Consider the following 26,404-nt stretch of genomic DNA (forward strand, 5'->3'; position numbering starts at 1 on the left):
CACACACACACACACACACACACACACACACACACACACACACACACACACACACACACACACACACACACACACACACACACACACAGATACAAACCTCCCCTTCTCCCTCAACGCTCATCTTTTCTGGACTGTGCTCCTGTTTTCACATCCCCTCCCTTCATAAAATCATGAATCATCTCACATCTCGCTCTTATATATACTTCATTTTCAGAAACACATTTAGACCAAATTACATAAAAATCATACTAAGCGCAACATGTTGTGGTGAGTCATTGGGCCAGTTTCTCAGTCTTGATGTCACTGATGTCAGTGGGGCCAATTGGTATGGAAATGAAACATTTTATCCTTATCATTTATGATGAGACACAAACTGGCTTGAAGTGTTACATCTCTCCTTTAGAGAAAAGGAAATTGGTTATTTAAGTGGAACCAGTGACAGCATGAGTGGAATAAGAAGGAGGCGGGGATGTTTCCATGCCATTACAGTACAAAATTAAACATCGCAGGTTTCATCTCACTGTTCAAAGTAACAATTAGTTCCAGCCTATAATCTTGTATGCTACATTTCTGGTGCAAAACAAGTGGCACAAAGACACAAATACTGTATATAAACCTAACCTTCCACCTGTTATCTTATAACACTGAGGGACAATCGCCATGGTAACGGTTTACATGCTATGCCCAGTTGTCAAGGAGATCTCGTCTGACAGGATAATGGGTTCCACTGTCCCTTCTGCCTCTCGATACAATTCATCACAAGAGCACACGCATGCAAACACTAAATCAGGAAATTTGTCGGCAAATGACCTCGCTGTTTACTTTAGCAGTTTAATAATGCGTGTTTCCTGATAAACACCTAACATGGATGGTTTCCTGGAGGAAAAAGCATTTTGATTCACCTAATCTGTGCACTAATAATATCTCTGGAAAAAAATGTCTTTGTGCTTTGCCGTTAAGAGAGAGAGAGAGAGAGAGAGAAAAACGGATTATGTGCTCTCATGCTCATTTTATATCAATTACAAATCATTAAATTTACAATTCGTTTGTATCACCCTTTGATTGTTGTTGCTGGCCCTTCGGTGCAATCTGTAAATGCACCGGAGTGCCTTGTCAATGCTGCAGATAATTAAAGCCCCCATCAGCATGTCTTTATTTGAATATAATGACTTTTTTTTGCTAATGAGGGACGCAATTATATCCGCACTGGCATAATCTTGATAATTATCTGTTATGCATGAATCAGAAGAGCTTTGAAACAGAACAGAATCTCCAAAATTACCTCCATCGCTGCAAACGTCCTACGCAGTTGGAGAGGAGTTCAAGGGCTGGCAAAGTGTTGGCTTACATAAAATAATGTTTCTGAAGGACATTCAGTCAGAGAAAGTGAGACCATTAAACTTTTCAGCTGGTGAACTGAGCCTGGTTGAATTTTCGGCACAGACAGAGAAAATGGGCCGTCCTAATAACTCAGACTCTTTGGTCGCATAATTTATAACTTGGATCACACTGTACTGTACAGTGATGAACATTCACACAGTCCAGCAGTAAAGTATGTATATTTACATAAGTAAAAGCTGAGTAATGTTAATGATTATTTTGCAGAGCTGCTCATAATTGTGCATTGTTATTATTATGACTGTAATAATTAATCATAGTATTGTATACCGTGGGTGAACACTGTACAGTTTCACCCATTAGAAGTGCAGTGCAAAAAAAAAAAAATGTTTCAACTTTAAATAGTAAGTATTCATGCCGCCTTAAAATTTTAAGTTTAGTCAACTCAAATATACAAGTTGTCACTTTTTCAATTTCACATTTCAATATGACTAAACTTAAAATTTTCTTACACAAGGTTCTTACAAACTATAATTTTGTTGTTGTTGTTGTTTTAACTTAAAAAAAGTGTTTGTTCTGCCTTAAAATTTCAAGTTTAGTCAACTTGAAATATTAAAGTGAAAAAGTGACAACTTGGATATTTGAGTTGACTAAACTTAAAATTTTGAGGCAAAGCAAAGCTATTTGTTTTTACAGTGAGCGCTGTCTTTCAGCACCTACATGAATTCATTCAGAATTCATGAACAGTTACCATGAGAAACATCATAATCAACACAATTCACAGACAAATGAATAAATAAATAATAACTGCTTTATGGTGCTGAATGTTTAACTTTAAAAAAAAGAAAAGAAATGTCTTCTCTCCTGAAATTCAAGTGCTGGTTGTTTGTCTAAATCTCTTTAACCTGGAATACACAACACTTTATCTCATTTCTATAATTCACATCCATTAAAGGATTGTCAGGCTGTCTAAATTTGGACTACCCAGCTAACAAATTCATGTTCTAAAAACATTTTGATTTGCAATGTTTCTAAAACGTTAATATCCAGGTTTCTTGTCGTGATTAGAACGCTGTTTAAAAGGTTTTGATAAATTATGTTTTTGTAACAACGTTCGGGAGGAACACGCTCAAATGATCTATCCAATCAGCATGAGAGGAGGCCTACGTATATACACAGCCTACTCAGACATCACGCCAAATATGCATACTCTTTTACTCTATCTGATTATTTGGTAACACTTCAGTTTGGCCTCCAATTCTCATTATAGTTGCTCATTAGCATGCATATTACTAGGAAATTGTCTGTTTATTAGTGATGCACATATTAATTCCTTATTCTGCATGACCATATTCTACATCCCTTAATCCTACTCAATACCTAAACTTAACAACTACCTTACTAACTATTAATTAATTAATCATTGTTAATAGTTAGTTAATAGTGAGAATTGGACCCTAAGCTAAAGTGTGACCCCTTCGGTAATCGTTTATTTATAATATTCCAAGGTTAACGTTAACATTCATCAAGTACAGATAACATCACAATGATGTTCTAAAAATGTTGTCCTCAGAACGTATCACATATTAATAATGTTATAAGAACATTCTATCAATGTTATTTAAAATACAAACAAAACATTAGTAAAAAGTTTGGGAACTTTCCCTGCATGTAATCTGATTAGCTATCTTGGACAACCTATAAGGTGGTCAAGATGTTTTTTGGAACATGGTAACTGGTCAGCTAAAGCTAATAACTGACTTGGAGCAGCTACCATATTCCAAAATATAGCAATAGTTTAAGTTGGATTTTCCAGCAAGGGACAATATAGAATAGAATAGAATAGAATAGAATAGAATAGAATAGAATTCAATAGAAATGCTAACCTTTGTGTGAGTTTGGAAGTCTTTGAAACCTGTTCGACTGTCCCCTGTGCAGTGCTCTGATTCCGGACACGCTGTTGCCCATGACTGCTGATCTCCAGATGTTGCACTTCCAGCGTCAGGCTCTAATAACTCACTCTTATCGTCCTTCTCTTGGTTTGTTGTTGCTACTATGTCCGTGATAAGTCGGGTGTGAATCGAGTACAGATCCACAAGTTTTTCTCTGCTCGATGAACTGTCATTGAAAAACACATCAGCTGCCCAAACGCGTCCAAGCTGCAGGTGGAAAGACGCGCGTTTGCGCTTCGGGAAAACGCACGACAAGCCACACAGGGAGGTTTGCAATGAACGAAACGGGAATAAATTGGATATTTTATGTAGGTCAGCTCAAAACCGATTTGATTTGCTAACTTTTCTTCATTCAGATATTTGTTTTGTCATCCTCCTTTGGTGAGTTATTCTCCATCGGGGATTTAACGCGCATCTGTCGCCTCGTCTACTACTTTAGATTAGATCAAATACACAGTCTCAACCATCAGGATAATGCGTCCTCATATACTTATATAATCCACTCACCTATAGGCTACAATTTGGCTACTAATGGATGTTTAGTAGGGAAGCCAACCAATCAAAACTTCTGTATATGAACATTATTTACTGCAAGATCAGACAGCTCAGGTGTTGACGCACGAAGTCATGACAATGTGTCACTTATTGGCGTCAGTGACTCAACATTATACTTCAGGAATATACGAACAAAACAAGGGAGATCCAGAATAGGGAACAGTCAAAACATATCGTAACAGTTACACATTTCATAGTGTTCTTATATTTAAAGCTATTGTTTTCAAGTATTGGTGGATTTCAACATGGAATAAAAAAAAAAAAAAGAAAGAAAGAAAGTAAAGAAACAAACGATCTATTATTATTATTCAGTACTTTTGGACTTTATTATAAACCAACCAAATATATAAATAAATATACATATTAGCCTATAAGGGACATAATAAAATTATTAATATATATATATATATATATATATATATATATATATAGTGTATATAGAGTGTATTCTAATTTGGGAATATTGGAATTTATGCAAAAATATTTTTTTTTTATTAATAATAATTTTAATTCTATTTTATTTGGTAATATTTCGAATTTATCTAATATAATTGACTATTTTACTGTCTTCAATATAAGGACATAAACTCGAGGAGCCTATTCCAGAAAATATTAACACATTTGGACTGGACACAAGTGACTCAACTGATCTCTAGGAACTTCCACACCTTTCATTGTGTCATCTGATGTAATTCAGCAGGGCTATGGACAGTGAAGAGCAATTATAAAATGATTAACATAACTTTGCCATCTTATGTAATCGGCATGTTCTTTATCTGAGTACATGTGCAGATTTGTGATGACTCAAAGGATTTGTTTCAGGTAGGATTGACAGGATCTGTCAAGGATCTGATTTTTTGTAAACCCTCCTAAATGTAAATATACCAAGACGGCATTGAATATATTAAACATACATAAATACAGAATATAAAAAAATATAAAACATTTTTACTTCAATTTAAACTTAGGTAGACATACATAGTAGTCTATGATCTATGAAAAAAAAAATCATGTCACCTTAAGGTTTTTAAGCTGGTTTTGGAATGCATTTGAGTACACTGTAAACCAACAACATTATTGTTGGTTTAACTTAAAAAGTAAGTAACCTGGTTACATAAAAATAAAAAATTTAAATTTAGTTATTACAATGAAGGAGATTGGTTTAATCAACAGAAACTCAAAATATTATGTTATCTGAACCACATTAATTAAGTTGATTTGACAAGAAAAATGGTGTGATAAAAAATCATGAAAATATATATACATTTTTTTTACGGTGTAGATGTTTTGTTACTGGTCTACGGTGGTCACCAGTCCACTTTGTTAACTATGACCATAAATGTCCAGAAAAGTGCAGTTAGATAACATGTAAAAGCAATTCAAATAAGTTAACACACCATATGTATCCTCATGTTTGTACTGTACAATCAGTAATCAGTAAATGTTGATGCTTTTACTGTTGACATGACATGGTTTGTTAGCTCATAAAAGTTTGATGGTTAATAACCATAATATATCAGAACCTTTTTTTTTCACCATCTTTACCATATAGCTAGTACTTACAGCATATCCTTACACAATGTAGCCTACCCTGTCAATCATCCTTTAAAAAACACTATAAAAGTTTTAAGTAGGTGATTTCTATTCTGTTTATTTCATGCTGAAGTTTTATGATCCACTACTACGATGCCAGATGATTTTTTTTTTTTTAATGACACTGTGTCTATTATTAATGACAATTCCCATCTTCATTTATACAGGGCAATTGGTCATACAACTAATTTGTCCAAATTTCTGAACTCACCATATGCTATATACATTTATTTGAACGAAATCGATGATTCTGACAGTTTAAAAACACTTCATTTTCACTGCTCCTTAGACTTTAGCACTGTGTAAAGCTGCCACCTAGTGTAAAGAACAACACATAAACAAAGCCGGATTCATCCACTAAAAAACTTTGATGAACATTACAAGATTTACTCATTATTGTTCATTTCAGGTGTCTTATCGCTGTAAAATATTTTGCAGCGTTGAGAGCGATGTGTCCCGTTAGAATCCCAACGTGAGACAATATAGAGCAGCGCCATGACAGGTGTGAAAGTGAGGCTGTGAGGGATAGACTTGCCGTGTTTCCAATAGCATCCGCTGTAAAAAGCTGTATAAAGCTCCTAGATTACTTACAATTTTCCGTAGTTTATATTGTCGCGAGTTTTTTTGTCAACTGAAATTTCTTGGAAAGATATGTTCAAGTGTTTTATGAGCAGAACAATCCAAAAACACATTGAATAGCAGTACAGCCCATTGAAGAGATGCATGTCTGTCCCTCACAGCCTCGTTTTTATTCCCATTAAAAATCAAAGATGGCACTGCTGTGAATAAGGTCTATAGTTGAACCGCGAAGTGCTCAGTGGGTCGCGGTTGTCAGGCAACAAGGACGCGTATCCCTGGTGACCAAAAAACAGTGTCGTGCTCGTGTGTGTTGTTGAAGCAAAACACCCACTGTATGTGTGTTACAGTTATTAAATACAAAACGACAACATTTTGAGGGTTTTAGAGAGGACTGACAACCGACCGCAATGGAGGAGGTATGTTAAACTGAAACTTTTGCCTTACTGTGGAGTGAAATAGCAAATACTACTAGATATTAGTTATTATTAGCATATCAAACACTGAATTCTAACGTATTAGTGGGCCCAGTGAAATATCTTTCATATTTAATGCATTAGCCTACTCTATATCCTGAAGCATGTCCGTGTTTCGAGTTGTTACAATGAAGTGAGGAGTCAACATTAGGCCAGTCTTTGCTAGATAAAATAACTGCAATTTACGCTAAATAATATATTATTATTTAATACAAGATAAATAAATAAATACAAAAACGTTTACTTTGTCAATTTTATGAAACTTATTTTTTTATCCGCCTTTTCCAGGTTGAAAAGAAGTTTTTAAGTAACTATGTCAACATCGTTTCAACATTAGCAATGACCGATTTGGTTTATGCTTAGTGTTAAACACAGATAAAGTGTGACACTTAAAGGGACAGTTCTCCCAAAATTGGTCATCATTTACTCACCCTTATATTTGTTTCAAACCTGTATAAATTTCATTCTTGTGTTGAACACAAAAGAAGATATTTTGTAGAATGTTGGTAACCATACTGTTGACGGTAGCTATTGACTTCCATAGTAGGAAAAAAACACACTATGGAAGTCAATGGCTACAGTCAACTGTTTGATTATTACCAACATTCTTCAAATGATCTTCTTTTGTGTTCCGCAGAAGAAAGAAACTCATACAGGTTTGGAACATCTTGAGGGTGAGTAAATGATGACGTAATTTCTGTTTTTGGGAGAACTAGCTTAGGCTATTCCTTTAAGATTTGCTATTTCAAAGGCTATTTAAAAGAACACAAATGGCAAATGATTAGAAAATGTCCCACTTTAAAGGCCCGTTCACATCAAGGACGATAACTATAAAAATAACGATAAAGATATAAAGGCCCGTTCACACCAAGGACGATAACTATAAAGATAACGATAAAGATATAATTCTAAAAATCGTTCTCCATATTAAAGAATAACAGAGTTCACACCACACCTATAACGATAAAGATATGAGGAACGATATCGTTGGGATCACTTTCAGAACGATTTTTTTCCAGCTGTCGAATGATAAAACACTGACAGCCAATCAGAATCCATTCTAATTTAAAGGTCTCGCGCATTTAAAATGGATCTGGATCATCCGGGCGCGCGCGTGCTTAGAATAAAAAGACCGTTATCGGTCGTTTGTGTGGACGCATATAGTTATCTTTATCGTTATCTTTATAGTTATCGTGCTTGGTGTGAACGGGCCTTAATTCTAAAAATCATTCTCCATATTAAAGAATAACAGAGTTCACACCACAACTATAACGATAAAGATATGAGGAACGATATCGTTGGGATCACTTTCAGAACGATTTTTTTCCAGCTGTCGAATGATAAAACACTGACAGCCAATCAGAATCCATTCTAATTTAAAGGTCTCGCGCATTTAAAATGGATCTGGATCATCCGGGCGCGCACGTGCTTAGAATAAAAAGACCGTTATCGGTCGTTTGTGTGGACGCATATAGTTATCTTTATCGTTATCTTTATAGTTATCGTGCTTGGTGTGAACGGGCCTTAATTCTAAAAATCATTCTCCATATTAAAGAATAACAGAGTTCACACCACAACTATAACGATAAAGATATGAGGAACGATATCGTTGGGATCACTTTCAGAACGATTTTTTTCCAGCTGTCAAACGATAAAACACTGACAGCCAATCAGAATCCATTCTAGCAGGTCATCCATTTTCGCTACTTTGATACCGCAGCGTGGGCGCGCGCGTGCTTAGAATAAAAAGACCGTTATCGGGCGTTGGTGTGGACGCATATATAGTTATCATTATCGTTATCTTTATAGTTATCGTGCTTGGTGTGAGCGGGCCTTAACTCTTTATCCTTTTAATAACATAAGTGTAAAACTATTTAATTTCTTTACAGCGTGAATCACAAATGAACCACTAGGCTAATTACGAGTCTTGGTCAGTTAACAGTTCCTGTAACAGTTCTTCTTTTTTTCACCAATTAAGTGCTTATAGATCTAAAATGATCATTTGAAAAAAATTATTTACCAAAATTGATGTATATTTAGATGGATTATTAGACAAAGCCCCAGTGTATGATTATTTTCTTTGTGTGTGTGTGTGTGTGTGTGTGTGTGTGTGATGGTTTCTCCATGAAGCCTGTGAACACTCCAACATCTGTTTTAAAACCAGCACCTGTTGCCAGCTCTTTGTTCTTTGTGTTTGATCATTTCAGTACAACATCAGCAGTGCTAGAGTAGACTTGCAAACTGTTACAAATCTGTAAGGCTCAGACTCACTTCAACTTATTTACAGTGCACTTTCAGCATAAGTTATCAGACAGCATCTAATGATGTCACACTTATGCTTTTGAATACATTTTCAGACCGAGGACAGCACGTTTGAAACCATGGACATAGACACCCAGGAGGTTTTAAATGAGTTATCAGGGGATGAAAAATTCGTGAGGTTTCGTGTGGAATATGAGAAGGTCGCCAAAGCTCTGCAGAAGTCCTACAAGAACGAAAAGAGACTGATGGCCAAATGCAGGGAGCTGAACGCAGAGATCATGTCCAACTCTGTCAAACTATCCACAGCCAAGAAACTATCTGATGAAGATCAAACCACAATCAGCACCCTTAAAATGGTACATTAGCCGGAAATTACGGCACTCTAAAATGGATGTTGCGTTTATTGTGTCTTCAAACTTTAACAAGATGACCTCTGAATGATTTCCTCATAACATTAGACTTCTTTTGCCACATCTTTTGCCCTAGAGAATTATCATCTGTGTATTTTACCGTTGATTAGGAAATTGACAAGGCCTGGAAAATGGTTGAAGCTTCAAACGAAAAGTACTTGCAGGCAAAAGAAACAATCCTGAAACTAAAAGAGGAAATAACCAATCTCCAAAAGCTTGATGGAAAAGGAGCTGGAGTCTTCGAGGGCGAAGAATACAGGTAAACAATATTATACAACTGTACATTTAGTCTATTCTCAGTTTTTATTTTGATTCTGGTAGAATGGAGGCAGTTACAGTAAGTATCATACACACAGATAGCATTTTTGTATGCCTTGTAAGTGTAGCTTCAGTTTTGGCAGGTCACGTTAGTCAAGCTCGCATCAGCTGACTCTCAGCTGATACACGTCAACCTATAGGAATACGACGCCTATCACATATATAAGCTCCTTTAGTATTATCAGCAGCTATCATGTTTCTCAGGAGCGAATAACCCTCCTCCATCCCCAGCTCCTCCAGTCAGTCAGGATTTGGCATTCTGATTCCCCTTGAATCAAAATAAATTCTTGAATCATGTTGTACTTTAAAATCTTGAATTAATGATATCTGCAATATTTTCATGTTGGTTCTGTTCTGTTTACCCTAAGGGGGGTTATTGTGCTCTCCCTGCTCTTATCCATGCTAGGCTGCATGGATGCGCAGGGAGTTCTTGCCAAGAACAGAACTATACCACCAATCCTAACTATATGCTAATTGTCAATCGTATTTGGTCCTGACAGAATTTATTTTTATTCTTAACTATGTGCTTGTAGATTCTGTGTGATGGCGTTCAGAGAAACTATATAACCTTGTTGAGGTGTTCTGGTGGGGATGGAGTGCAATGCTTGTTCATAAACCTTTTTTGAATGTGTCTAGCATGGGCGATCTGTTAAAGCTCAAAGAGGACCTGACCAATCAGAGAGACCAGCTGCTGTCAGAGGTGGTGACACTCCGGGAGAACTTCACTAAAGCCACTGATGTTCAGCAGGAGATAGAGGCGGAGAAGAACAAAGCCATGGACATGATTGCTCAGGTATTACATAAAAAGTTTTTTATATGACGCCACTGGGTCTTTTGATAACATCATGTGAGTGTGCAGAGTAACTGTCATGGCATTTTATTCGAATTATATAAAAAATCACACAGATGCATACAAAAACATTTATTCAAAGATATAATTGGCTCTTTTCATCTCTAGCATCATTGTCGGCAGTGCTTTACTGCTGTTATTCTCACTTTAAGGCCATGAGAATGTTTTAGGAATAAATGAAAGCATTTTGTCTCCAATGTCTCGCTGTGTCAGCAAATCAATATTTGAAAAATGGTGCCTGGTGATTGTTACTCTTCAAAAATTTTGAATGTGGCACTTAAACTTGTAAAATTGGACATATTTGATTCTTCTGTCACCTCCCTGGTAAAATAAACTATCTTAAATTGTTTACAGTAGTAAGAAAATCAATAAGTGGCCTGACAAACCATTTTAAACTCTGAATATCAATTCAGAAGTGGGTACAAAAAGTTAAAGAGTGGAAGGGACGAAAGTAATAGTCGTTTGCAACACACTTTAACTACTGGCTGCTGATGCTAATGATATATATGTCTCTGTGTGTTAGACAGACATTGATAGACAGACTGACAAAGAGATAGCCAGACAGACTAATAGATAATACTAATACTAATAGATGGATAGGATGGACAGATAGACAAACAGATGGATAGTTAGATAGACAGACAGACAGACAGACAGATAGTTGGAAAGATAGATAGACAGACAGACAGACAGACAGACGGATAGTTAGATAGATAGACAGATAGACGGATGGACAGATTGATAGATGGACAGATAGATAGATGGATGGACAGATAGATAGACACTGTCTATAACCAAAACTTTCTGTCTTTCGCAGCTCCAGCAGGACATCCAGGTGCGTCAGAATGAGGCTCAACGAGAGACTAGGAGGAAGGAGAAGTTGGAAAAGGAAGTGAAGCAGCTTCAAACTGACCTGGAGTCCAAACAATCAGAGATTAAATCACTCACTCAGCAGAGCCAGCGTCTGCAAGATGATCAGCAGAAACTGGAACAACAGCTCCAGGAAAACAAAGTAAGAGACTCTGATCTAGGGTAGTGACATGAAGCATCATGAACGAGTCAGTGGTAGGACAATCTTAGTTCACTACCATAACACTAAAAGAAAAATTCTGTTAAAAAATAACTTTAGGAAAAAAAGCCTGTAACTTTTTAACTTTTATCTCTGTAAAAAAAGAAAAGAAAAAGAAAACTTCATGACAATATTTCCATTTGATTTCCGTTTGAGAACCTCTAAAGATTTAGCTAATATCTGAAGAAATGTTTTCATCTAGATTGTTCCACAGAACAGCTAGGTTGGAAACAAATGCATACACACATGCAGAACTTGTGACCATGACCATTAAAAGTCATTTGTATTTTTGCTGACAGATTATAAATGAGAAAACCAGTAAAGAAATGGAACAACTCCATCATCGCAACACTAAATTACAGCAGGATAATGAACAAAACTCCAGCAGCCTAGAGCAACTCTCCCAACAGAACCAACAGCGAGCATCAGAACTGAAGGTACACGTACACACACTCATTAGATACCATGGACTTCAGTTGTTCTAATAAAAGTTATTCTGTGCTCTAAATCACTCACAAATCTCTATTCAGTTTTGGCAAAATATGTTGTTTTCATGCCTTTTGCAGAACCTTTTCATGCTTTCCATCTTCAGAAAGATCTTTCTTCCTCCCCATATTGCATGAGAACTGTGACTTGCTTAATAATGTGAACAACCTCTTTAAGTAGGTTTTGTATTTACCTAAGATCACCAGCAAACTATTTAACGAACCTGTTTGAGATTGAGACCATTTATCTAAAAAGATATGAGGAATAAAACAAACAAACACTTTCTTTGAAAAACTAATTGTACAGAAATCCTACTGATATGTCACATGCATCTGGAACACGGTATATATTTAGCATTTTACATATGCGGACACCAGAGATGTGGTACTTCACGTTCCATGAGAAGAGGAAGAAAAAAAGAACAAATCTCTCTGCTCTACATTGATGCATACACTACTTGGCAATCAATTCTAGGCATCGCACTGTAGGTGCACACACACACACCTACAGATTTATTGAGCTGCCCTCTTTAAGTCTGACAAAATTGTCTCGGTCTTATATAATTAGAGCTCTAGAGGATGAAGGTTTCTATTCCTCTTCCTCTCCCGTCAGACTGGTGATGGATCTTTCCTGCTCAAAACTTCCGTCAGGCTTCCAACTGAGTCACAGTGGGGGTTAATATAGCAAATGTTACATTTAATGAAATGCCCTTTATTCTCTTTGTTCTGGCTTGTATTGTAGTGGCTTGAGTCTGGTGGGAGATCGGTGGGTTGAATGCACCGCTCTGCAGGATATGCTGAAGCTGTATTAGGAATTCTGTTTTAATATGGGCACGTCTTTTGTCGTGTGGCATTATTGACCAATTAAGTATAATAAAGAACAAAAACATTAAGTTTCACACAGACTTAATGAACATGTGAGGCTTTTTATCTTCAGTTTCTGCAGCATTCTAGAAAGAGACAGTCAACCTGTGCATCAATTCCACAAACCAGATTTCCCTATTCTATTTTACTGCACCTGTTTTTGTAGTGTTGGCACTCCCAGCTCGCCCTGTGAGTCAGAGTAAATGAGTAATGATTGCAAGCCTCATGGTCGCCACAAGGGGGCACAGATTCAGCACCCTGGATCACTCTTGCTCCTAATATGTGTGTCCTGCTTATTCTCCAGTAATTAGCATTTTGTTGATCTGTTTATTGGCATTTATATTAGTCAGTTAATCATGTAATTAAATTCACAGTGATGATATAATCAAATTAGTTCCCACAATGCCCACTCCAAGCCCACAGAAGCATACGTTTTAAATTATACATTTAATTTGCATTACCATTCAAAAATGTTTTTTTTTTGTTTTTTTTTAAAGAAATAATACTTTTACTCAGAGAAGAAGCATTAATTTGATCAAACGTGACAGTAAAGACTGTTTACATTGATGCAAAAAAAGCTGTTCTTTTGAACTTTCTATTCAGTAAAACATCCAGAAAAAAATGTATCACAGTTTCCACAAAAATATTAAGCAGCATAACTGTTTTCAACATTGATAATAATGAGAAATGTTTCTTGAGCAGCAAATCAGCATATTAGAATGATTTCTGAAGGATCATGTGACACTGAAAACTGGAGTAATGATGCTGAAAATACAGCTTTTACATGACAGATTTAAATTACATTTTACAATATACTCAAATAGAAAACAGTTATTTTAAATCGTAATAATATTTCACAACATTACTGTATTTTTGATCAGATAAATGCAGCCTTGGTGAACATATATGAGACTACTTTTAAAACCATTTAAAAAATCTTTAAAAAACGTGCGAAAATTTTACCTTTAGGCCGTGTGTCCACCAAAGCGTTTTTTGCCAGCTGAAAACGCTAGACGCTCTGCTAAAAACGCTCAGCTGTGGGCGCTTGAGAGCGTTTTGGCAGCGCAGCGTTTTTTCAGTTGAGACGGTTGAGACCGAGACACTTTACTTGTTATGATACGGAATATCCGCGAAAGTCTTACTAGTATCTCATTTCACACATATTTTGTTTCTGTGTTGATTCTATATTAAAATGTCAATACAATGTAGTGTATTTTATCTGGCTCTTGATTTTGTTCCGTTATTATGCTTGTTGTTGTCATCTGTTGACGTTGTACAAGCCGAATCATGTGGCGGACGCAGTTGGTCGGTATGGTATTAGTCCCGCCCCTCCTCCACTGTGATTGGACGGTTGGGTAAAAAGTGACAGTGATGAGCACTGCGTTTTACCAAAAGTTGAACATTCTTCAACTCTCGGCGACCAGTAAAAAACGCTGAACGCTCAGCGCTTCAGCGTGAAAAAGACGCTCAGCGCCTCGTTACGCTCATGGCGTTTTAAAAACGCGGCGCTCCCATTGAAAACAATTGAAAAAACACGCCAGCCGCGAGTAAAAACGCTTTGGTGGACACACGGCTTTAGGGGTACAACAGCTTATCACTGGGGCAGTACCAATAAAAGGACAACTTTGTACCTTTTCAACCCATTTTAGTGCCTAGAGTAGGAATGTGTACCCTTAAAGGGGTCATATAATGTCATTTTTGTACATGCTAATATGATTCTTTAGGGTCTAAATTAAAAGTTTGTAATATACTTTAATTAAAAATTCTCATTAGTATTGTAAGAAAACACTAATTTTACCTGGTCAAAAACAGCTCTGTTTTCAGCACGCCGTTTAAGTGCATGTGTCTTTAAATGATAATGAGCTTTGCTCACCCCACCCCTCTGTTCTGTCCACACACCGTTTGTAACACAATAACACAATAACCATAACGCGTTGTTCATTATAAACATGGGATTATGAATAATATTGAGAACGTCATACATAGAAAACATGCCGTAATGTCCCGGAGTGTAAAAATAGCCGCATTCATCGCGAAGTGTGCAAGCGATTTGCAAAGATTAATATAAAGATTAATATAAAGGTTAATAAAACGTTATACTCACTTCAGTTTCTCTGGAGGTTCAGCAGGAACACGAATAGTTGGTACTGATCCTTTTTTCAGGAGCAGCTTCTTAGCAAATAACCAGCTTTTTACTGACCTCGTTTGTAAAGCAGTCTGGTGAAATGATTCGCGCAAACATGACAGCAATGACGTTGATCGTGGGGAATATTCCCTTCGAAAACAAACTCAGCCACTATGTCTTCAGCGGTTCGGATTTAGGAACATCAATATGACTGCTGTGTTCGTTATTGCACCGAAGAACACCACGATCACTTAGACTGACGCCATTCTACTCCGTGCTCCAGCTATCAACAATGAACACGCCTGTCGGCGCGTGCTATGATTGACAGCTCGCTCACAAGGGCATGAGGGTGGGTCTGTGTTGAAACGCTCCTGTCAATCAACCATCGTGGGAGGGGCGTACAGCTTGATTTGAGATGGGAGGAAACATATAAGAAGATTAAAAAAAAAAAAACACTGAATGGATTTGTATCATTTTATGATGGTTGTGTACAGGCACTGCCAACCCACATTTCAGTACAATCAGCTTGTAAAAGTGCATGTACCATTATATGACCCCTTTAAGGAACTTCTATGAACTTTTATAAATAAATTAGGAACAAAATTGTCAGTTTAAGGGTACTATTATTCCAGTCACAAGCTGTTGTACCCCTAAAGTTACAAGTTTTTTTGACTAGTGATGGTTAGTTTGGGCTTCACATGGATACACACATAGACACACTAATGGTTGATGTCTTGTGTGCTTTAGATAAAAGAAGAGGAAGTAACCCAGCTGAAACAGGAGATATCGAAGCTTACAAAAATGAGAGAGGGGGTGCAGAGGAGACTCCAGCAGATGCAGGAGCAGAAAGTAGAGATGGAGAACCAAAGGGAAACACTCAGGAATCAGATCACTGGACTGGAGAGAGGCAAGAACACACACACACACACACACACACACACACACACACACACACACATGGGTGTGACACACACACAGGACTTGCTCAATAGAGTGATGAAACATTTTCAGAATTCATGACAACTAAGCTAAGAAAGAATTAATTCTGAAATCATACTGGTCATAACTCTTGACTACTAAGTATGCAAAAATTAACTTTTTTCAAACTTACTGATGCAAAGCGTGTCATTGTGTGTTTTGGCTTTTTAAATTATGTGTCATGGGGTATTAACCAAATTTATTTCAAATTGGAGTTGAGTGTTAGCGATTTGTGTGTTGGATTTTAAACACTTTGCATGGCGAATCAAAAACCCGCCTGGATTCAAAATCTGTAATCTTTTTATTCTGCAGATGATTCGCTATGGACCCAAGACTGTTGTTAGCTAGGCAAATATCATATGAATTAAAAGCAGAACACTGCCACTGACAAACCAATAACTTTCTCCCTAGGACATCCACTTCAATTTCACCGATTCTGTGAGGGAAAAGTTCACAAAAGTGAGGCAAAGCCATGAGAAATTATTCATGCGTTCCACTGGACCGTTAAAAATAGCGGTTGCGAATTTCAATTCACCATCTCAATCATATTGAAATTTGAAATAAAAACGCCTAGTTTCAAACTAGATATTATAAAAAAAATATTATGATATTCATCTGTTTCAGTCATTATGCTTGATCATCAACGGGGCATAGTAATGGTGATGAATGCAAAAGTCAAGTGACTGAAACAGATGTATACTGCACATGTTGCTATGATTATTTTGCACCAATTAGGGCTGGTTCACACAGAATGTTACAAATGCGAGGCGCATGTTAGTGGAACAAAAAAAGCGCAAGTCAAATCTTCAAATGAGAGATATGTGAGCGCAATGGTTAAAGAGTTAGTTCACCCAATAATGAAATTTTGTCATTAATTACCTACCCTCATGTCGTTCCAAACCCGTGAGACATTCGTTCATCTTCGGAACACAAATGAAGATATTTTTGATGAAATCTGAGAGGTTTCTGAACCAGCCATAGGCAGTAAAATCATTGCAAATTTTAAGGCCCAGAAAGGTAGTAAAGACATCGTTAAAATAGTCCATGTGACTCAAGTGGTTCAACCTGTTTTTTGGGTGAACTAACCCTTTAAAGAGGTCCATCTAGCGCATGTTGAAAAACAATGGAAAAGTAGCTCTGTAGTATGGCAAAATGCGTACCCTAAGGCCCGTTCACAAGGACGATAACTATAACGATCAAGATTTAGTTCTAAAAATCATTCTAAATGCCTGAATGATTTAAAGAGCACAAGCTCTTTATACGCTAGACGACAAAACTGCTTTGCACACTTATAATAAACAGTGTATAATAAACATCTTCTTCACACTGTAAAAGATTTTCTTTTTAAGTTGTTAATAAAATAAAGATTATTGGAGTATGTTCTACAAGAAAATACTATTTCGGTACTTTCTGCTTATATTTCATGTTTAACTCTGTGTTACTTGCCATTTCTTTGTAATTATTTGTGAAATGTACTAGCAATTACTTAGTGAAAATCTTTTTTTTTGTGTCCTAGTATATTATGGCCTGGACAAAGAGAGGTTGAGAAATGGACATGTAAAACTAAATTATGATGTTTTCAGGGAAAGAAACCTTGACTAACATTATCAAGATGACTTAAGGGAGGACTTCTCTTCTTTCAAAAACTCTCATCTTCCTTGCTTTGTTCTCTTCCTCTGTCTAAACACAGGCAATTCGTTTTGAAGGAAGATAGAGCTCAGAGTAATTACAGTCAAACAATGAATACATCTAATTTAATTTAATTTTTCATTTGGCCTCTTTACTTTCCTCTACACTTCTCTGATTTTCATTTCCCGTTGTACATACTGTCCTGTCCGTCTTTGGTTCTTCCCTACTATTTGAATATTGCAGGGTTTTGGAAAGAAAATTATACTTCTGTCAGTTTGTTTTTCTCTTTGTCTCGGTTTGTCTTTTTTACGGACCACTGACTCTTCACATTCATATGTATCTCTCTCTTTCTTTTCTGATTTAAATCAGTCCCCAATATTCTTTCTCGTCAATCTTTCTTGTTGGTTCCCCATTGAGCTGATGGCGACCTAACATGTTGTTTACGAAGCACAGGCTTCTCATTATTTAAAGTACTACAGTCAAAGCTTTTAAAAAAAATAAAACAAATGTTTGTGGCTAACTACATCAGAGCTGTTTTAATGGGCAATTTATTTTTGAATAATGTAACTATCAGATCTTTTTTTTTTTTTAAATCAGAACAGGCACATAAAGCAATAACGATCCCAATTAGGGTGACAGCCTTTCCTTGAACAAATAAGTTTGCACAAATAAAACTATTTTACAGAACTAAGTTGGAAAAATAAAGATGACCAGCATCATTAGTGTCACAGTTATCATTGATATCTTGAGTCTTGAGTCATCATTGAGTCTTTTAGTAAAGTCATTTCAAGCTAATTCATCTTCATTGTGTGAGTTTCTACTACAAAGCCTTTGCGTTTGTGACAGTTCAGGCTACTAATTAACTCTCATGCTAATCTTGAAAATAGACACAGGTATTTAATAAAATTAACAATATTTGTACGAGTTCAAATGTTTTGCTAAAATCTCATGCCTTCACTCCAAAAGATATCCACTCCACATTATTTATCTCACTCCAGAGATGTGAGCAACCACAAAGTGGTTCCCTCCCAAACCGTGTCCCCTCAGCACCTATCCTGGACCAGACCTTTACCTGCAGCCGTTGTGGCAGGACCTGCCTGTCCCGCATAGGACAGGTGGATGTCCTTCCTAAATCTTTGTTCGCGTTCAAGCCATGATTTTAATGATTTCTTTTGGGTTGTTGGTAAATTTAATACATGACATTAAAAAAGGCTTGCATTACATTTAATGCTTGTAATGTAAACTTCTATTGTTCAATAAAACATTGAGCTCATGTTAAACCTGTACATTTATAGCTAAACTTTCTGCCGTTTAAAATTTTTCCTTGCACACCCACAGAGGCCTCAAGTGTGTGTGCACCACAGCTCTAGGGTAGAAAAAGAAAGGAAACATTGGTGGCATTGGACTCCATGGTAATAAAGTGACCTTAGTCTCTGTCTGATTCATGTTCAGAGCTCAGACTGCTTATCTGGAGGCGTTTAACGGTCTGTTTATTTGTGTTTGTAAGGGGTAATATAACGAAACAATAAAAAGGGGGAAATGAATGGAACAAAATGACATTAACTATCAAGTTTCAAAACCAATGTTTACAGGATCATTGGGGATCAGGTTGTAAATCAGTGGGTTGCGACAAAAAAAGGGCAGAAGTTCTGTTCTAAAAGCATTGTGTACAGGAGGGACGAAATGATGCAGATAATAAAATGCAACTTACCATATAATTGTGCATAGGGCAGCAAAATAGATAGGTCTATAATAACTAACAGTGAGAAAAGGCCATATCTGTTGTTGGGTACATCAAAGGGCAAATGTATCCCTTAATAGCATGGCTAATACCGCTACAATATTTAGCCTAAAATTTGTCACTGTCACACGCACACTAACCATGTGGACTTTGCTTATGTTTTGTACCGTTTTCCCGCCTTAATCTGTTGTCATGGTTGTTGATTTGATTGTATTAAGTCTCATCACTGCCTCTATTTAAGTTCATGCCTTTTCAGTTTGTGTTGTCTGTCCTTGTCTACACCAGCCTTTCTCAAACTTTTTTCAGTCAGGGCACCTTTCAAAAGTGCATAAAATCTCAAGGCACCCCAGTGTAAAATATAATTTAAAAACACTGCATAACCCAAATGTAAATGCAAATTTTATATATATATTTATCTAAAATGAATTTACAATTTTATTAATCCGTTCATATGCTTAACCCTTTCACACATAAATTTAAAATATTCTGGCTGACCCCCCAGCATGAGTTTTTCAAGGCGACCGTTATTTAGAATGTGTCACTTTATGGTTTCCATGGTGACGCGTCATTGCTTGTCACGTGACACACCGCAGCAGCAACAGAGCTGAATGAATGATGATCTGCTTTTATGTCATTTTTCCTTTTTTATTCAAAATATTAACAAATTTGTTAGATATGGCATGAAATATCTGATATTCCGATTGTCAAATATATGCAAGTGGAAGTGTTTTGTTTTTTGAACACCATTATAACGATCGCGTTAGTTGAGCTGTATGCGCGATGGGCGCCGCCATGTTAGTTTGTGCCGCAGACGCAGTTCAGAGAATCGGATCTGTTGGATTTACAACAAGTGAATTCATCCACTTCTCCCGAAATACATAAAAGTAAGTGGCAGGTGAACTGGGAGAAGAATAGAGTAAACTTTAAAGTTACTTACACAATGTGTATCTGATATGAATAAAACTAATTATAATGGAAAGGATTATTATTGCCTCTTCCTGTGACAGTGTGTATTTTACAAACTCTAAATGTATTGTTTTTTTAGTACTTATGTCTGAAACCTAAAACAAACATTATGTGGATGAAAACACTGAAAAGTTGTGATATATGACCGCTGAGCGCGCCTGTCTCGAGATGGTGCTCGATGCAGAGCCAAATGGGAGGAGCTAGAGCTCCAGCCCCTCCCCTCGCTGGATTTAGTGAGCGGGGATTCGCTGCAGCTAGAGGTCTAGCTCACCCTTGCTGGATCTAGTGCGAGTTCAACCGTGATGGAAGGACAAGTTTGTTTTGATGCGCAAGATGCTGGCATACATCATATTGTATTTTTCTCTAATATTTGTCGTGATTATGATTAAATATTTATCGTTTCTGTGACAAACGCGTAAACACCTAATAAGAACATTACTCACACTGTGTGTGTGTGTGTTTGTGTTTGTTTCTAAAAACGGTTGAAACTTTGTATCTATTTATTATTTTATCTTTATAACGGTTTCGTTGTTTTCCTCACTTTTAAAGCTGCTTTGGACAAAAGCGTCTGCTTGATTATGTAAATTACTAGACTTAAAAGGCAATGTAAAAGCTTAGATAGTGCACCCCTATTTATTTTTTGTCCACCGCATTTACGTGACCTTGTCAGCCACAACATAATGACGTCACATATTTTCCAACCCAGCCCTCAGCCCCGTTCGCATGAAACAGCTTCCAGCGCGCCTGGATGGAGGTGGTGCTGCTGATGCTGGGGATGGAGGTGCTACCCAGCTAACAAAAAAAAGGTCCCCAGAACGTCCCCTAAATGGCCTGTGCGAACGTCCCCCCGAACGTCCCCGTCCTCCTCCGGACGTTCAAAAGGACGTTCACATGACCAACAGCGGCCTTTCGGAACGTTTATGGGACTTTTATGGTTTTTTACTTTTTTTACCAAAAGAAAACAGCCATAGAAGACAAGTGAGAAATTGTAAGGACCAAAGATTTTATTTTAACTGAACAATTGTACAGGTGAGGGTGAGTGTGTGTGAGGGTGAGTGAGTGTGTGTGTGTGTGTGTGTGTGTGTGTGTGTGTGTGTGTGTGTGTGTGTGTGTGTGTGTGTGTTGGGGAGGGGTCTGGTCTGGGTCTGGGTCTGGGGCTGTCAGCTGTCGCCGGGGTTACTCCGATGGAAATTCTTCCTGTTGGCTTCTAACCTGAAATAACGAAATGAGCAGAGTATCCTATTGGTAACTGTTTTTATGTTATCATTGTGCAAATGCATCATAGGCTACAGCTCGATCCTATATGCTAGTAGGCCTATAGGCTATCATGTCTTTATCATAGGCAACTTCTACGTTCAAGCAATAGCCCCCAATGGACATTCATGTTAAATTTTTACTGTGCATAGCCTACATATTGTGTCCCCTGCAATTTGAACAACGGATGCATCAAACATTAGGCTATTCTGTGCTCTAAAAACTTATTAAAAAATATTTCATGGTATTGTGTCATGCAAGGTAAATGCAAAAGAAATGTGCGGGGTGGCCAGTGGGGGAGAGTTGAGACACTAGGCTACCCCAGATTTATGTTGAATTGTTCAGTGTTATGATAGCCTACTGTACACAGCCTATTAATACATAATGAAAATGCTTCGTTATTTTTTTCAGACACATTTATTATCATTAGCCTACTTATGCCGGTGCTTGCTTGAACTGCACCCAGGATGGATTAATGCGATATAGTAATTGCTTAGGCTAAATGAATGACTAACGTTAAAAATATTTAGTCTATCAACTCTAATCAAATTAGATGGCCTTATCTAATGACATAAAGCCTATTTAAGTATTAGTATCCAGGTCTTTACATTACATTAGACGAGTTAGCATTTTATTAACCTAATAACAAAATAAAGTTTAAATTAAGATGCTATAAAAGGCTATGCTATTTCTATATAGCAGGCCTTATTCCACAAAGGACTGTTTATAAGGTGATAATCCGTTATACTGTAGGCTATCTTGAAGATTTTTGTAGGCTATCTTCTGGTATAAAGACGAAGATTGATATTTCGTTAATGAAATAAATAAGAACATATTGAAAAAAATGAACAACTCAGGTTATGTTATGTTAGATGTGTTTTTGTTTAATTATGAAGATAGCCTATTAACAAATATACATTTTAATATATTAGCCTATATAAAAAACATTATAGGACTATATAAAATATATTTAAAAATAGGGCCTTTATTTGTTTTATTTATATGTGGAAATAAATCTGATATTGGATGTGCATTTTGGACCTGCCGTGTGCGGACAGATCGTACATTCTGGCAATGTCGTAGGCTACGTCATTAACGTGATAGGCCGTTTATTTAAGCTTTTTCCTTCTCCATATCTTCCCAAGAAACTGTGGAATATCGCTAAAATGCAAACGCATATCAAACTGATCTTTTCTCTCTCTTTTGCTATTTATCTTGGCCTCACTGTAGAAGTAACCATGGCAACTGATCAACTGATAGAGTTACCACCTAAAATGGCGGCGCCTTCCCGGAATGCAACGCTGCGGGAAAAGATCGTGACGTAACTCTTTGATAGCGAGAAAGTTTACCTGCGCATGCGCGGCCCCGCCCACTAAATCCAGCGAGGGGAGGGGCTGGAGCTCCAGCGAGGGGAGGGGCTGGAGCTCTAGCTCCTCCCACTTGGCTCTGCATCGAGCCCCACTTGCCTGTCTCTGGCTCAGCTCCAGCCAACGCGCGAAAGCACATTTGAATTTGATCACGTCATGCACTGACCGTTCTAATCACACCGGTGCTCCAGGGACCAGCCTAGACTGATCACACCGGTGTGATCGTACGTGCGAAAGGGTTAAAAAGAAGAAGAATGTATTTATGTAAATTCAAATATATTTATATATGAAATGTCAGAATTTTTTTTTTTTTTTTTTTTGCGCGGCACCCCTGACACAGTCAGGGGGCACCCACTTTGAGAAAGGCTGGTCTACACTATGACTCTGTGTGAGTAAGCTAATTCTGTGATCCTGAAAATTATATTGTTTCTATTAAAGACACTTGATCGTTCATCTTCGTCCTTGTGCGTGTTTCTACTACAAGTAGCGACAGAAGGCCAGACCTTGAATAGATTAGCGGTGTTTTTTTTTTTTTGGTTGTTTTTTTCTTGTTTGCGTTTGTTTGTTTTTCCCTCTTTTTTTTTTTTTGATCACCATGGATGTTCCATCCATACAGTTACTGTGCCTTGAGCAGAAGGATAGCTCACCCTCCAGATACTGAGAGTGAATGTTTGGCACTGGACAACTGCTTTGATTTTGGAGAGGTTGATTTTCTGCCCCCCTTTTTCTGCCGATCAGTCTGTTATGTTTGAACTCTCTGGTCTCACCCAGCCTCCCTCTCCCACCACCTCTCCAGAATGCTATTGAGATTTTGTACCACCCTCCAAGCTCCACTCCAGTCCCCAGCTACTCCTGCCACTCAGTCATCGCAACCTCCCATCAGTCCCTTAGTGGCGAGTCAACACCTCTGGCCTTTTGGGAGCCATCTCTTCCTGGATGTGGGAAGCCTGTGGTTCCGCCTCCTGCCTCTGAGCGCTCCACTCCTCCTCGACCCTTCACCCTGGCTCCTACTCTCCTTCCTCCCTTGATGCCTTGCCGGACTCCCTTGGTACATCGGCTCTACCTGGGTCTGGCATCTATACGCCTACGCAGTGGACTTGCGGGCCGGGCCGTTCGTTGCTCTCCAGCCCTCCACCCCTTCAGCTTTGGCCAGCTCCTCCGCCTCTGCCTTCAGTTGCTCCAGCTCGACCTCAACCCTCCTGATCCCTGCCATCATCTCGGGGGGTTGTCACTGCGCCTACATTGCGGCCACCTAGGTCATCAGAGTACCTTCGCTGCATCGGCTCCCCGGCTGTGTGGTGGGCTCCTCCCTCCACGTCATTGACACCACCATGTGGCCTGGATCAGCGACGATCTTCCTCTGCCCTTGGACTTCACCACCATCAGCACCACCCTGGTCTTTTTTTGTTTGACCTCTTCCCGGATGTCTTTCCCCCTCCAGAGCCTCCTCAATTTTCCATCCTCTGGCGTGAGGTCGTGCCTTTCGAGAGGTGGCATACTGTCACACGTACACTTTCCATGTGGACTTTGTTTGTTTTGTTTTCAGTTTGTGTTGTCCGGCCTAGTCTTAACTATGAGTTTCCATGTTTCTAGAGATCCATGTGCTTATGTTTAAAAGATATCCAGCGTAAATGTTTTGTCTACTGAAAGTTCTCATTTTGAGGCAGGATTGTGTGTTAATATCCGAGACGAGTTCCTGCGGTGAATGACGTATGATCTGAAACTGTTCTTTGGACTCGAGTCCTTTGGTCTTTCATCTCTTGCTCCCCCCCCTCCCCACCCCCACCCCCACCCTCCACACCTGCTCACATCGTTCTTCTTCCAGGCACTATATGACCTCTCACCAACACCAGCATCCATTACCCTGATCATACTCATGGTCTGTCCATCCCAGCTGAGCATGTGAAGATAGATTTATCAGGAGACTCTATGAAATAAAGGCTGTGGATCCTACTGGTGTCAGCTCCAAGTGTCTTATGAGGTGGATATAGTGGTAAAGATCTGGGCTAGTAACCAGAAGGCTGCAGGTTGAGCCCGTCGACAGTCACCACTGAAAACAGTACTTTGTTTGTTGCTCTAGAAGGACTGTTCCTGTAAAGTTTGTCACTTTGGATCAAAGCATTGGCAGTATCTTACCTTCATACCACATGCTGCACTGCTCAGAGAGACCCTAGGGCCAATGTAGTCGGACACTTCCATCAGTCTCATCAGTTGTTGACCATCTGACCTGTAATCCAGAGAGCTTTGAGTAGGTTGTGAGTTGAACAATTGCAACACAAAAGACCTTCCTTGTGCCATTCTTTGTACTTTTTTGAAATAATTGTTGAATATAGTAAGATGGAAATGTGTATGCCTATAACATGAGTATGTGAATGTGACCATTTATTTAATGTTATTTGGCTGTTTTATAATGTTCTCTGGCCAGAAACACTGTGTTTATGTAAAACCACTGTACACAGTGAATCTACACAGCTGGTTTTGATTGGACATCAAGTGGTGATTCAGCACAGAACCAGAATTTTTGATCATCACTCAAAAAAAGCTTCAATGGGGTACTATATGGAACCTTAGTTTTTGGCTCAATTTTAAAGAACACTTTATTCCAAAAAGATTCTAAAAGGAGCAATATCTTAAATGATTACCTACAGTAATACTTTCATGTTTCACAGGTTTAGTTTTTTTCTGGTGATACGTATGTCTAAGAGCTGTTTAATTCTTAAAGTTCAAAAAGCTTAAAAAGCAATTAAACCTAAATTAAATCATCAAAACTAATAGAATGTTTATGTTCATTCTATGTTCATAGAATGATCCCATTAAAAAAATCCATCTTTTCTTCTAAGAGTGTTCAAAAGTTAACAAAAGTAATGTAAATGAAATAATTTAATAATATTTAATATCATGAACTAAATAGAACCCAACAATAAATGATTAACAATGAAATGTATTAAAGCAATGATATTTTTATAGATATAATTTATATAATATAAATCATTTAAAAATACTAACACTTAAATTATTTAAATAAATAATAGTTAAGTTATTAACATAGCATAGTCTGAATAGGAAAATGCAACATTTTTCAATGTCTCTTGAATTTTGTTGGTTTCATGCTTTTGGCAGCTGATAATATACCACAAACACAAAAACAAATCTTTAAAACTGAACCCATATTTAACATAGTCTTTTCATTTTTCATTTGCATAGTTTTGTTCTTTTTTTTTAAGGGTGAGGACATTTCATGCAACCTATCGATGCTGTCATCCTTCTATTTTAACAAATGAGACAATTTTGTACCGAAATACAGTAGAATTACCCTTTTGCATTAGCTATAGAATGATTAGCTACTTTTAAATGTTTTCATGTAGCATTTTTTTCCCTGTGATCCTATCAGAACATTTTGGAACATATCTAACATGCTGTATTCTTTGAAATTACAGAATTTCATCTCCAAATGGAGGAGCATTAGTATGTATGTAATTTTCATGGACCGACAAAACAAAATGTGCACTTAATTTATCTTAGTGTCCTTGATCCCATCTGGGCAGTTTGACAAATGATCAGACTTGTCATCAAGCCAGTAATTTATAAAGATACCT

At 37.6% G+C, this 26,404-nt stretch overlaps 1 protein-coding gene across 1 annotated transcript in view; it reads left to right on the plus strand.

Moving 5' to 3' along the window:
* cfap58 (cilia and flagella associated protein 58) overlaps positions 1–26,404 on the plus strand; it is a 221,839-nt gene that overhangs the window by 82,084 nt on the left and 113,351 nt on the right. Inside the window, exons 2-7 of the mRNA XM_081360925.1 lie at positions 8,848–9,108; positions 9,273–9,421; positions 10,117–10,273; positions 11,148–11,342; positions 11,699–11,836; positions 15,621–15,780. Coding sequence (XP_081217051.1) covers positions 8,872–9,108; positions 9,273–9,421; positions 10,117–10,273; positions 11,148–11,342; positions 11,699–11,836; positions 15,621–15,780 — 1,036 coding nt within the window. The 5' untranslated portion in view covers positions 8,848–8,871. The remainder of the gene's footprint in view (positions 1–8,847; positions 9,109–9,272; positions 9,422–10,116; positions 10,274–11,147; positions 11,343–11,698; positions 11,837–15,620; positions 15,781–26,404) is intronic.

This window comes from Scardinius erythrophthalmus (genome assembly GCF_964197995.2).
Source record: "Scardinius erythrophthalmus genome assembly, chromosome: 3".
NCBI classification, from domain to species: domain Eukaryota; kingdom Metazoa; phylum Chordata; class Actinopteri; order Cypriniformes; family Leuciscidae; genus Scardinius; species Scardinius erythrophthalmus.